Below are 13,195 nucleotides of genomic sequence, written 5' to 3' on the forward strand. Positions count from 1 at the left end.
GCCGGGATTGAACCCACGTCTTTCGGGTCAGCAGCCGAGCGCCATAACCACTGAGTCACAGCAGCTGCCAGAAATTTAGATATTTCAGATATATTGACATAAGTTGCCATGAGCATGCCACACCTGAAACACCAATCACTAGTTGCGGTAATATGGTGAGCTCATTTTATTAAAATTAAAAGTGGCACACAGTATGACTGAGCAGTAGCAGTCTTGCATTTTAGCATATTGCACAATATACGCACAGCTTGAAAAAAAAATCTGAGACAAACTTTAAGGTTGGTTTATGGGTTTATGGGGGTTTAACGTCCCAAAGCGACTCAGGCTATGAGAGACGCTGTAGTGAAGGGCTCCGGAAATTTTGACCACCTGGGGTTCTTTAACGTGCACTGACATCGCACAGCACACGGGCCTCTAGAATTTCACCTCCATCGAAACTCGACCGCCGCGGCCGGGATCGAACCCGCGTCTTTCGGGCCTGCAGCCAAGTGCCATAACCACTCAGCCACCGCAGCGGCTCCCGCGAACTACAAGGAATTGCTACAGCTATCCAAGAAGAAATTACCTCATACTCACACTGTTTGTGGTTAGATTAATCATTATTTAATCGAGAGTTTTAGTACAGCAAGTACCACCCGAAGTTACCGCTTACCGGGTAGCTCCAGCCACCAATGCGCATGCGCAGATGGCCCCAATGGGCAGGCGTGTTTACAGCTGGCCTGCAGCCGGTGTCTCGGGGCCATCTACGTATGCACACTGGCGGCTTGCAGCACGCAGCAACTCCACGTGCTATATGCCATGCTAAAACTCTTTAATGCATTGTAAATAATTTATCACGGTGCAGATACCAACACTTAAGAGAGACTGAAATGGCTGTTATTTCACATTTGTATACCACATCACTCTTTCATTTTCAGTTTAGTCATACTTATAAGGAGCACCCTCTGTAATAAACTAGTCTTAAAAAACAATATTTATACCACATGTCCAAACTATATAAATTACTGGCACTGAAAATGATTTTCTGCATGCCAAGACAACATAGTAGGCAATGAGATGTGTCATAACAGAGCATGCCTTGTACTAATTGTGACCACATGGGGCCCTCGTAACATGCATTTAAATATCTATACATGAGCATTTTTGCCCTTATCCTCCATCAAAATGTGGCCACCATGGGCATGATCAAGCCCACAAACTCATGCTTGGCAGCTGAACATCATAACCACTAGGTCACCATCACAGGTGCCCAAAGCGCAGTACATGCATCACAGAAAAATTGTCTGCTTTGTAACTGGTTTTCTACATTGAAACACCATTTGGCGTACACCCATTGGAGGACCTTGATTTCAGTCATGCACCCTCTTCCTCGTTTTCATTTGAAACCACAACAAAAAGCACGAGAAAGTTGCTAAGTTAAGCACATATCAATAAAAGGGTCATTTTGTACAGACTACACTACTCATCTTTGAATTTCAAGAATATAATGCTTCAAAAAAATAGTTTGTCCTCCTATGAGGTCACCAAGGCTGAAAGGTTAAGAAAATAAATGGACATTTGAAAATTGGAGCTTGCCTTGACCTGCCATTTGTTAGCCCAGCCTGGCTCGCGGGTCAGGCTTGGGATTTTGGGTCAGCTCACGACAGTGCAGTCCAAGCCTAAGCAGTGCTCTAGCACTTCATAGATAAAAAGATGCTACTAAATGGCTACTGAGCAAGATGGTCTTGGAATGGTGGGTGACGGCATTTACAGTGTTAATAATGAGTTTGCACTGGGAACAGTCTTTCTGTTAGTCTGCAAGGATGAGATACAGAAGAACCTCATTGATACATCTTTTTTTTTAATGTGAGAAAAAGCATATTATCAAAAAAATGTATCATTAAAATCTCTAAGGTTATGAAAAATATGACAAGAATGAAGTACAATGGCATTTATATACACTCCCACTTGCTAAAAAAGCCCGTCGGTGCTTGTTGGTGCAAGGTCTGAAGAGCTTTCCTAGTGTTTGTACACTTCTATCTGCATATGAGTTGTCTGCTGTGCGAACTTCACAATGTATCTGGTACGGTGCCAGCAAGGATGAAAGTAGCCGAAACCTGTTTGCTATTACCATGGGCATTCTTGAATGCTTTGCCCCACCACACTTATGCACTGCAGAGAACCCTCTCTGGCAGCTGACTGCCACCGTGCTTTTGCTCGCGTCATGTACCCCGAGGCTCGACCCGTTCGTCCATGCATTTCTGACGATTTGCCCCATTTCATTTATACACTGCTGGAAAGCCACCCTGGCAGCTGACTGCTGCACGTGCCACCAGCCTAGGCCAGCTGGCATGTTCATGCATCGTCGTTGTCAATAGGATGCTTTGCCACATTGTATTTCAGTATTGTGAAAAAATCTGCCCTGGCAGTTTCTGACTGCTGCTGGGCTTCTGCTCATCTCATGTGCCCCCAAGTTCGGCCTACTCGTATGTTAGCGCACCTTCCATCAGTCACTAAATGTGTCATACAATTCGCATTTAACAAAATTTAGAGCATACTTTCAAAAAAACCATGCATATTCCAGGATCGTGTCAACAAAAAAAAAACAGCAACTCTGTGGGATATTTTTAATGCTCATGAGTTACAGCATATGAACAGGAAAATTGTACGAACAGGGAACATATCGAAAAAGTTACTGTTGGAAATAAATATTTTAAACCCATTGGAAAATGAGTGTGGTTTGTCAAGACTGTAAGCATGTCTTTGCAGAAAGGAAAACCACTGCAATTTAAAAAGTGATAAGAAGAAATAGCTACAGCTTACTAGGTTGAGAGGAAGTGCTTTTCTTTTCATAACTACTGACTGGCAGAGTTCAGACTGAATTGAGGTAAATGGTGGTTCTACCCTCCAAGGGCAAGGACATGGCGATCACAAGTAGTAGTTGGGTCATTTCACACCAAACGTCCCAGACGTTGTGCTTGACCAATTTTTAAAAAAAATTCATGAAAACTTATCCTAAAGTGCGTAATAAAAGTCAGAAATATTTTTGCCAAAAAAAATTCATTCGTGAGGTGAGGGCAGTTTCAACATTTAGAAAAGGCGAGAGACCAGGCACTGCTCAATAATTTTTAAAAAATTCAAACATTTAGAAAACACTTCAATTTTTTCATTAACATTTGCACAGATAATGGCTTTCGATATAATTCAGAGAATGCAGCTTTATAGGTCATGCACATTTTTAAAAAATCGAAAAAATTATGAAAATGTATTAAGGTAATTTTTGTTTAAAGCGAAAAAAGAATTTTTGAAGTTGAGCTCTCACATCGCAAGTTGCATCACCTCTTAATGTCTCTTCACCGCAGAGCACGTCACTGCCGACACTGTGGCGAGATGAAATGTTGAGTTCTTGTTCTTAAGTGAGGTTTGCACTGCAGGCAAGCATGAGAATGTTGGGTAGTCGAACAGGTATTCGTGGGAAAAGGTTTTCTTAACGCTGTCGGGGCGGCACACGCCCAAGTCAGCTAGTTGTTCGGTGTGGTTGTGTCACAGTCAGTCATTCTTTTCAGCGCCATGACAGGCGTAAGCACCAGCATAAGAGCTTGTGAGATGCCGATCTGGAAATGACCAGAGCGATCCAATGTTGAAACAATGCGCGATGCAGTATCACTACGTAGTACCTGACCCATATGGCCGCCAGAGGTTCATGCCTGGTTGTTTCGATGTGATGTTTTGGTTGCATTTCATTTAATCAGTGCAATTTCGGCATTACTACTCCAGCGAAAATGAGCCACTATACTGGCGAAGAACCGTCATGTGAGTGTGAGCGGGCCGCGTTCACCGCCAGCGCGTCTCACGTTACTCACCGCAGCAGTGAGTACTTCGCACCTTCACGTGCGCTCCGAGGCGCACGCTGTCCGCGACCTTATTCGGATATAAATAACACACCTGTGATGCACTTGCCATGCTAGCTGGTCATCCTTCCTCATGGTCCATGCGAAACAGCACGCAGTTCGAACTTCGAAAGCGAAAACAATCTCGATTATTGCATACCATCCGCTGAATGTCACGCGATATCTTCTTTAGCTCCAGCCCTAAAAAATGCATGACAACGAGCGATGGCAGACTGCAGTGGTTATCTGGCCATAAGTGTTGTGTCATGCCAGGGGCCGTGTTCTGCAGTGAAGAGGCGTTAACAGAGGACGCAACAACTTGCGGTGCGAAAGCTCAACTTCAAAAATTCTTTTCTCGCTTTAAACAAAAATTACTGTGATAAAAATTTCAGAAATGAAAGGCAATAAACTGTTCTATGTAACCCGCTATTGGCCATAAATGTTGTGCCATTTTAGGTGCCATGTTCTGCGGCAAAGAGACGTTATGAGACGACGCAACTTGTGGCACAAGAGCTCAACTTCAAAAAATCTTTTCTCGCTTTAAACAAAAATTACCTCGATCAAAATTTCAGAAATGAAAGGAAATAAACTGTTCTTTGTACCCCGATATTGTTTGTATTTTTACTTGGACCACCTCACAGTGAAAGTAATGAGTGTTTTTGACTCAAAACGCACTTTTTGCAAGTTTAGTATTGTTTTTTACTTTGATGTACACAGTTTCATCACCTGTAACACTTGTTATAGGTACTAGACATCTAGAGAAACAAAACGGCTATTTCCGAATTTCCGAGAGCAAGTTGATATTAAAAACAAAAAATGGCAAAAATGGTACATTTTCATACTTTTTCGATTTTTAAAAAATATTTATGCCCTATAAAGCTGCATGCTCTGAATTACATCGAAAGCCATTATCTGTGCAAATGTTAATGAAAAAATGGTGAAGTGTTTCCCAAAAATTTGAATTTTTTTATTAATTTTGAGCAGTGCCTGGTTTTTCGCCTATTCTGAATGTTCAAGCCGCCCTCACCTGACGAATCACTTTTTTTTGGCAAAAATATTTCAGGCTTTGGTTACGCACATTAGGATAAGTTTCCATTAATTTTTTTAACAAACTGAAGATGGTCGAGCGCAACGTCTAATGCTTGGCGTGGAATGACCCAGTTTTGATCTGAGAGGTTCAGGGCATCTTTCTCTACAAGTCAATCATTTGTAAAAATTTCTCGTCACTCGTTTCTTTTACTGTTGCAAGTAAACAGTTAACCTTTCCAAGACAGTTGTCTTTGAGTAATCTGGTTAAGCAGGTATGAATCTGCAAGATGCCATCCCACCCTACATCAACCTACTTTTCCCTCAATGCCATCCAGACGAGAACAACTTGGAGTGGAGAGCATGTTGGTGTACATGAGTGTGTATGCATGCAAGTATAATAGTTCAGTTTTTGTCTGGATGGTGTTGAGAGAAGTATAGTGACAGCAGTATGCGATGACGTCTTGTAGGTTCAGTTTTGCTAAATCCCATCACTTAAGGACAACTTTTGCCAAAAGGTTCACTGCCTATCTACAACAAAGAAAGAAGTAAGAAGAAAACTGTTTATAAGTGACTGACTTATACAGCAACCTCAAGAAGTAAGCCCCATATCCAGCCAAACCACTTCTTTTAATCATGATGCCCCACTCTCGCAAGAGCCACAACTTACTACTTCAGCTCAATCTGATGTGGCTTGGAACTCAGCCAAGCAAAAGGTATTGTACTATAACTTCTCACCATTTTTGGAATCCCAGTAATTTCCCATTCCATGGGGGTAAGCCTCAACCTTCTGCAAAAATACCGGATTCCCCATGCAGCCAAAAATATTGAAGATCACCTTGTTCATGCAGATTCACGGACACGCCACCCTCAAGGCAAACTCATTACAGGTACTTAAGGCATCACCTGCTATTGTGAACTGCCTTGAACAGGAGCTATTTAGCGGTGCTCTTACTCTATGCACAGTCCCATATATAGAAAACCCCGAGTGCCAACGAAACCTGCATCTTAGCTTACGCTATTACTAATAAAGAGCTGCTTATTGTCTGGACAGCAAGCGTAGGAGCATGTGCACAAAAATGGGTTTGCGGTGTGGAAGACAGGCAACAGGTGAACCCCTTCTTTGAGCAGTGTGATTATGTAAACTGGCCAAAGAGCCCAGCGCTACCCTGGAAGGCTCATCACTTGTCCATGTGGAGCACGCCCACATTCCAGGCAACACAAGGGGAGAGGAGCTAAAACAAAGGACACCTCACCCATAAGCTTTGTCAAGGGAAAAAAAAAAAGCACTGCCTGGACATCTGCCATTGTAGTGATGTGAATTTCAGTGACAGCAGGGGTGGTGCAAAATGACGATGACAGAGTATTCAGTAACTTCTGGTATGAGTGCAGAATGTCTGCCAATTCATGCCGCTACACATCCATTAGTGCCGGAGGTAAGCTCTAGTAAGCCCTAGTGAAAGCCTTCTGCTGTCATGAGCATGATGTTTGAATAGGTTAAGTGAACAAATGAAAATCGCTGCAGCGGCACACCACAGCTCGCAATGTGGACGTCTTTCAGCAGGTGGCGTGCCGAATTGGCGTCTTGGATGCTGAGCGTAGTGCTTCGAAAGATGTGGAAATGCTCGGGCAGGTTTGGGCAGGGCACGGGCAAGGTGAATGCATACATTGCTCACTGCTTGCCTTATTTTCTGGAGGCAACTTCAGCCTTACTTGCAGTAAGCTTAGCACCTTTCGGGGCTTGGCATTAAATGCTCATCGTGAAAAAAGTATAAAAGAACGTCTTGCTGGGCAAGTTGGTACAAAAAGTAGGCTGCTAAAATGAGCTGTTCACTCACACTGAAAATTCGAATTTGTGAGAGCTATTGCAGCAGCTACTCTGCAATATGTCTGGCACTGGTCGTAATATTTTGTCCTCAATACAGTTAAACTTTTATATAATGAACCTCCATATAGTGAATTCCTCGATATTACGAAGTTTCTCAATTTCGCAATGCTGCCCCCATTGAAGTGCATGTATTTTAGTTCTCCATGTAACGAAGGCGTTGCGGCGGTTGACCTAGATATAATGAACTCGCTACGCCAACTATCTGTTAGCTCGTGCTCATTTATGAAATTTGGCAGAAAAGTTTCATGGCAATACAGCACGAACTGACATGAGAGGAACGTCTACAGTTGCAACGAGCGACCGCAGCTGACGGAACATGCCGTGTTCCAGCGTCCTTGCTGCATCTCCGCTGCTTTCCCATTTGGAACATTGTACCACGTGGCAGTACAACAGTTCATGCTCAAAAGCAGTGAAAAATAATAAGCACAGCAAAAAAACTGTGCGAGCAGTGCATACCCATTTTGCCGCCGTGCAGTTGCTCGTGCAATTGCAGCGCCGATAGCTCTCGCGCGTCGCGAGCGGGGACGGCAGAGAGCACCGGCGGCGCAAGGTGAAGAGTGATCAGTTTCTTGGGGCAACAAAGGCAGGCAGACTAAGAGAGGGAACATGAGGGAAGAAGCATGTGCCTCCATGGCTGATCTGTCGGCGGCGGTGCGAGTGCACGCGCTTTCCTCTACCTCGGCTGCGTTGGCCTCTCCTTCCCCCCTCGTAGCGGCGTTGTGCGAGCTGCGGTGGAGGTGGTGGCTGCTCAGTCGCGCTATCAGCGTGACTGTGAAACATTTCTCCATGTTAATGACTTTGAGTAAGGGGGTTTTCTGTAAAAACTTTCAAGGTGATTTCACCTCCATTTATTTCTTATTTTGGTGAAAACCTGGATGTAAAGAAAAATCGCGGTCTTCTTTCAATTTTGTTATATCCAGGTTTAACTGTACATTAGGCTAAGTTGTGGGTGATGGTGCCTCCAATTATGCAAAACACAGGCTGTAAAATCGTTGACAGGGTACTCTTGATGTTACTATAACATGTGCCATGCACCACGACGTGTGCCACGGTTAGTGCAAAGCGCGATGGAGTTAACACATGGAGTAGACAAAGCACAAACTAATTGAACCAAGCTGCAGTGGAGCGGGGAAAGCAGTGCAGAGAGATGTATATGAAAAAAAAAAAAAGGGTGTAGGGCAGCAATTGCCAGGCAGAAAGAGTGAGGTTGGAGGTGACGAGAAAAGTAGAGAATAGGAAAGAGAAAAAAGGGGAAAAAGTAAAAAAAGTGAAACGGAAAAGGAATATAGAAACATGGAAAGGAAATGACTGAGGAAGGAAAGAATAGCAGGAAAGAAACCCAGAAAAGAACTAACAGAATACAAAAGACGCACAATGATGAGAACACGGAACATCCATACAGCGTAGGGCTTTGCTGAACGTTATGAATGACTGCAGATATAATCAGCATCATAGTGGCAGTATCCCTTCTCAGTAACTCCAGTTGGAATGCCTGCTAAGACCTAACGGTTATTTTCAATGCGAGAGCATTACTTGGCTTATTGTGTGGACACCCCGCTGTTATCACAAACCCGTGTAAGAAACATGGCCCACAAATGACGTCACCACCCCACCTGATGCAATAGGCCGCTGGCCTCCCCACTGTCACGCACTACTGAGGTGTCCACTGACACAGGGAGCCAGTTATGTGCCTTTCTTTTCCACAAAATCAATGCAGCCTAAACCTTCTGTTGGTTTTGAGAAAAGGAAAGGCACATAACTACCTCCATTTGTAGGTGAATGCCACCACCTACTCACAGCACAACTGAGATGTCCACTGACTGAGATGTCCACTTTACACATAAGAATTGCTTACGTGCCCCCCCAATTTTTTTTACAGGGTTTGCACATCGCACTACACTGGTGCTCAAAGATGACTGTTTACAAAAGGACCTATTTAGCCGATGTCTGCAGTTTAAAGAAATGGAATGGGCAACTATCTTGGAATACAAATGCCTCAAACAATATTGAGTGGTTTTAAACTCACATGCTTTCCTTTTTCATCAGATAGGCTTATTCTATAGCAAAACCTTAGAATGGTTACTAGTGGCAGCAAAAGCATCCACGTTATTAGGCACATCCTGCGATTTTTTTTTTACAGTGACAAAAGTTATGAATGCAGGTGATTGTGTAAACCTTTCTGTGTAGTACATTCTATGGATGATCCTATTGGGTGTGCCGTTTGTAAGTTTTCTGTGACTGATATTAAGATGTTGGATAGGTAGCTATCTGCGACGGCCACCAACAGCCTGTGCCACCTTTCAGTAGGCTATAGGAATCTGGTGTAGGCTCTCGCCACTTGCGCTTCACAGCAGAACTGACCCATTTACACACCTCCCCTATTGGCATTCTAGCCAATCAGTATGGCACACTGTCATGTCATGCGTAGCGTCACTCCATTCTGATTAAGTGGGAGTGGATGTGAGAACGAGTGAGTCAGTGCGAGTGGGTGAGTGAACGTGAGTGTGAATGCGAATGCCAGTGGCCACGAGTGTGAGAGGATGTGACTGGGAGTGAGTGGGTGGAAGAAAAATATCTTAAGTGTGTGTAAGCCACCTCGCATGGTGCCGAGGTACGCTGGGCACAGTTGCTAGAATTCATCAGCATTGTGCTACATGTCTCACTTTTACATGACTTTCTGGCTTACCAAAGCTTTGCTCTTGGAAAAATGAACATACCTGCTATCTTTGGATGCCAATCCACCCACGAATCCATCCACCCAGCTTTATAAAATGTTTGTTTAGTGTTCCCCATACCTTTCTGATTTTGTTGTTTTAACTGTCATTTTTGCGGTTTGAACGCCCTACTCACTTCTCATTTTGCAAGAAAACAGGGGAACTGAGAATTTTTGCACAAGTTTCATGACTAACAAAGTCAAACAGGCACCTGCTCTTTGGCAAATAACAAAATAAACCAAACGGTAGACAGAAAAGAATACAAATAAAGAAACGCCATTTTCATGTAAAAAGCTATAGTCGGGTACAACTCAAGAACGAAGCGGCAGATGCTCTTCAAAGGATGTCCTCCAGCCAACGGCGTCGACAGATTTTCATGACGCCACATTTAATCTGATTAGCCCCTAGTCATTCCCCATTCATCTGCCATCCCCTGCTATTTCATGCTAGCAGGTCCAAGGGGATCGCTCAAGGGGCAGAGGGGGCGAATAGGTCAAGGATAAACAGTCGACGACATCACTGGCTGGAGGGGCTTCTTTAAGGGGCATTTGCTGCTTCGTTCTTGAGTTGTATCCGAATACAGACTCAAAATTCTCCCGAAATCCATATCATCTTAATCCTTATTTTCTGCCAAGATGTGCAAGCTTCGCAAGATGTCTTGCTAATTGCACCAGATACCCCTCAGCATAGTGAAACAAACATGAATGTGGCCTGAAATCTACACAGTGTGAAAATGTGCTGACAAGCTAATTTTGACCGCAGCGCATAGACAATGCTAAAAATTAGCCATGGAATTAACTCATACTAAAAACCATGAATTAGTCAGATGTCTGTGCTAGCCCATAGCACTCAAAGGTGCAAACTGCTCTAGTGTTTAGAACATTTGACAGGAAGGTACTAAAGTACAGGTGTGCGAATATTCGAAATTTCGAATACGAATCGAATATGTTTCATATTCGGTTCATATTCGTATTCGAGAAATGATATTCGTGAATTTCCGAATATGCGAAAATTCCCGAACACTTGGCAGCTATCGTATACCGTGGGGACTTTCGTAAATTTGGTTGTGGCAAAAGCTCAATATCTGGGCAAATTATCTGAATATAGAGTTTAAAGTTCCAGAAAAACAATACAAAAGACCTGTTCTCTTTCTTCTCCATCGTTTATCGCGTGGACCGATCGCATTCCGATGCCGCTAGGCTTTACCTTGTGCGCGATTCCGCAAGTGGGCTTTCCCACATACCACACGTGCTGCGAGCAAGAAGGCGGGCGACCCGCTTCTAACAATTGCAACGCGAAAGCGCGTTTATTTTTTTATCCTTCCGTAATATGTTATATAATTAATGCCCACACCCATGGCATTCGTTCTGTCACCTTAACTCTCCGAGTGTGACCACCGCCATATTGTTTTGGTCAACTATGCTATGCGGGAAAGCCTACTTGCGGAATTTTGCGTGAGGCTCCCGAAGTGGCGAGTCGAGGTGTCACAACAGGGCAAGCGATCATGTAAAAATCCCGCCTATTGCGTGGTGCACTGTAACCCATGCACCTCTTAAGTGGGCATAACGGCATACGTGACAAAGTTCGGAGGGCCTCAAAAATAACCTGGCCGCGTAGTTTTGGTTTCTGAGCTTGGCCACTCGCCCATGGCAATGGCAACTGTCTGCCCGCGCATTCGCCAGTAGTGCAATCTTAGCACCGTGCCGCTTTCAGACGCTGACTGACGCGTCGATGGTAATTTTTTTTTCTTTTTCGAAGCAGTCTCGCCATTCCGACGTCAATGTGCGTTCCCATCTCGCTCACGTTCGCAATTTCTTCCAGCGCGCCGAAACTCGGTGCTCGTCACGGGATTACAGGTGTTTGCACGATAGAGCTGCCTCATACGACTACCGCATTTTCGGTAGTTTTTTTTTTTCAGGGCCGCGGGGCATTTTATAAATCGACTTTCAAATAACCCGGGCATTTCTGTTGGTTCTTTGAACTCCGAATTAATGAGGCTTTATTAGCCAACATGTTATTCTTGTTTCCGGTCTTGTCATGTTATGGATTTCATTTTGCCTGACCACATTACAGGTTGGATACTGTTATGCTGCTCAATTAAGTAGTATACATTTCTGCGCACATTGTTTTTTTTTATACGGTGCTCAGGCAGTCTAGCTTTGTTTATTTCAGTTGCAAAGACCATACACCATTTTGAAAGAAAAAAAAATATTAGCGACAATGTTTGCTTGTTTCTTTTCTGAATTCATTTTTTGTGCTCACCAGATATTCGATATTCGATTCGATATTTGAAACCATTTTTTCTTCATATTCGTATTCAATTCGTATTCGAAAATTTCAATATTCGCACACCCCTATACTAAAGACGTGTAGATTTTTTTTTTTGCCTAATGAAACATGCGCCAAGTACTGTTGACCATGCTAGTACAGCCTGACGCATTGAGGAAACTAGTGTTGCACTAAGATAACACAAATCCTTCATGGCAAGGGCATGGTCTACTCACACGCTCCTGAATTTGTCCTTTCCACCAACCCTTTTCCTGGCCTGCTTTGCTCAGCACTCTGACCACGTCACCTTTGACCAGCCCTAGCATGCTTTCTGTTGTTGGCAGAAAGTTGTGCAAAGCCACTGCATGCCCCAAGTGTTCCACTGTAAACAAGAGACAAAAGAAAATGCAAACCAAGGCTTTGTGGAGAAAATCACAGTAAATAAAGGTCACCTGTTACTGAATCATACTTTCCTCAGAAAACTAAAATGAAAGCAAATTAAACCGAACTAAAAAGAAAGTTTGAAAAGAAAGGATGTCCTCAAGATGACAATCACCAACTAATTTCTTTGTCCCTAAAGATCTGATTTCACTGTGTCGCAGTAATTACAAAACTGAAGGGCTTCAAAAGGTAAGCATATTATTTTTGTTCAAAAGGTGGTTTGAGATGACAAAGAATATTGACATCACAATGAGACAACAGCCAGAAAAGAACAGCTCAAACCTTCACAGTAACAGAACCAATAATGAATAGTGCCAATGGGAAGTAGAGTGAACTTTTAAAGAAAGCTAGCAATGGCTCATTCAAACCTGCAAAGAATTCAGTTCACCACTGTCAACTTTGCTAATGCAGCACAGCAACTATAATCCACAGAACCACTGAGCAGCAGGATACCAAAAAAAGGGTAACGACTCTGCAAGATAGCTCAAGGCTGCTGGAAAAAATAACTGGACAGAACAAATGGTCTCAATATCTCCTTCAGGCTGCAACTACTACAAGCAGCAAAACATGAAAGTGCTGCTTTCCCTTGTTTTCACACTGTACTGAACCCGTGTGGCAACACAAACACTCAAGATATATATGATATGCACATTACAAAGAGAATCTGGAAGCAGACATAAAATGTCTTCCTTTATAAGAGACTACAGATCAGTTTAGGCTGAAGAAGCAATGGGGCGCATTTGCCAGGTATATGAAAATTAGCACATCCTGCTATTAGCACACCATGCTAGCTTGCATTATGCTGTCAAAAATAAGTGCATCAAACAAGCCCACAGATTTTGTCCATGCTCACAACTCATCCAACAGGGTGGTTTGATTGATGTCACCATAAGACACGAACAGATAATGCTGGGCAAAAACAGTTATGTCACCGCTTACACTCACTCCAGTTATCTGCAATTCAACTTGTCTTTGCAATTCAACTTGGC

The 13,195-nt window shown here is 43.3% G+C and overlaps 1 protein-coding gene across 4 annotated transcripts in view; it reads right to left on the bottom strand.

Moving 5' to 3' along the window:
- The window catches only part of LOC144114387 (proto-oncogene vav-like), a 196,643-nt gene that overhangs the window by 8,679 nt on the left and 174,769 nt on the right, over positions 1–13,195 (bottom strand). For all 4 annotated transcript variants that reach the window (XM_077648087.1, XM_077648085.1, XM_077648084.1 and 1 more), the window contains one exon: positions 12,002–12,147. In XM_077648087.1, coding sequence (XP_077504213.1) covers positions 12,002–12,147 — 146 coding nt within the window. The remainder of the gene's footprint in view (positions 1–12,001; positions 12,148–13,195) is intronic.

The sequence above is a fragment of the Amblyomma americanum genome, chromosome 1, assembly GCF_052857255.1.
Source record: "Amblyomma americanum isolate KBUSLIRL-KWMA chromosome 1, ASM5285725v1, whole genome shotgun sequence".
NCBI lineage: Eukaryota > Metazoa > Arthropoda > Arachnida > Ixodida > Ixodidae > Amblyomma > Amblyomma americanum.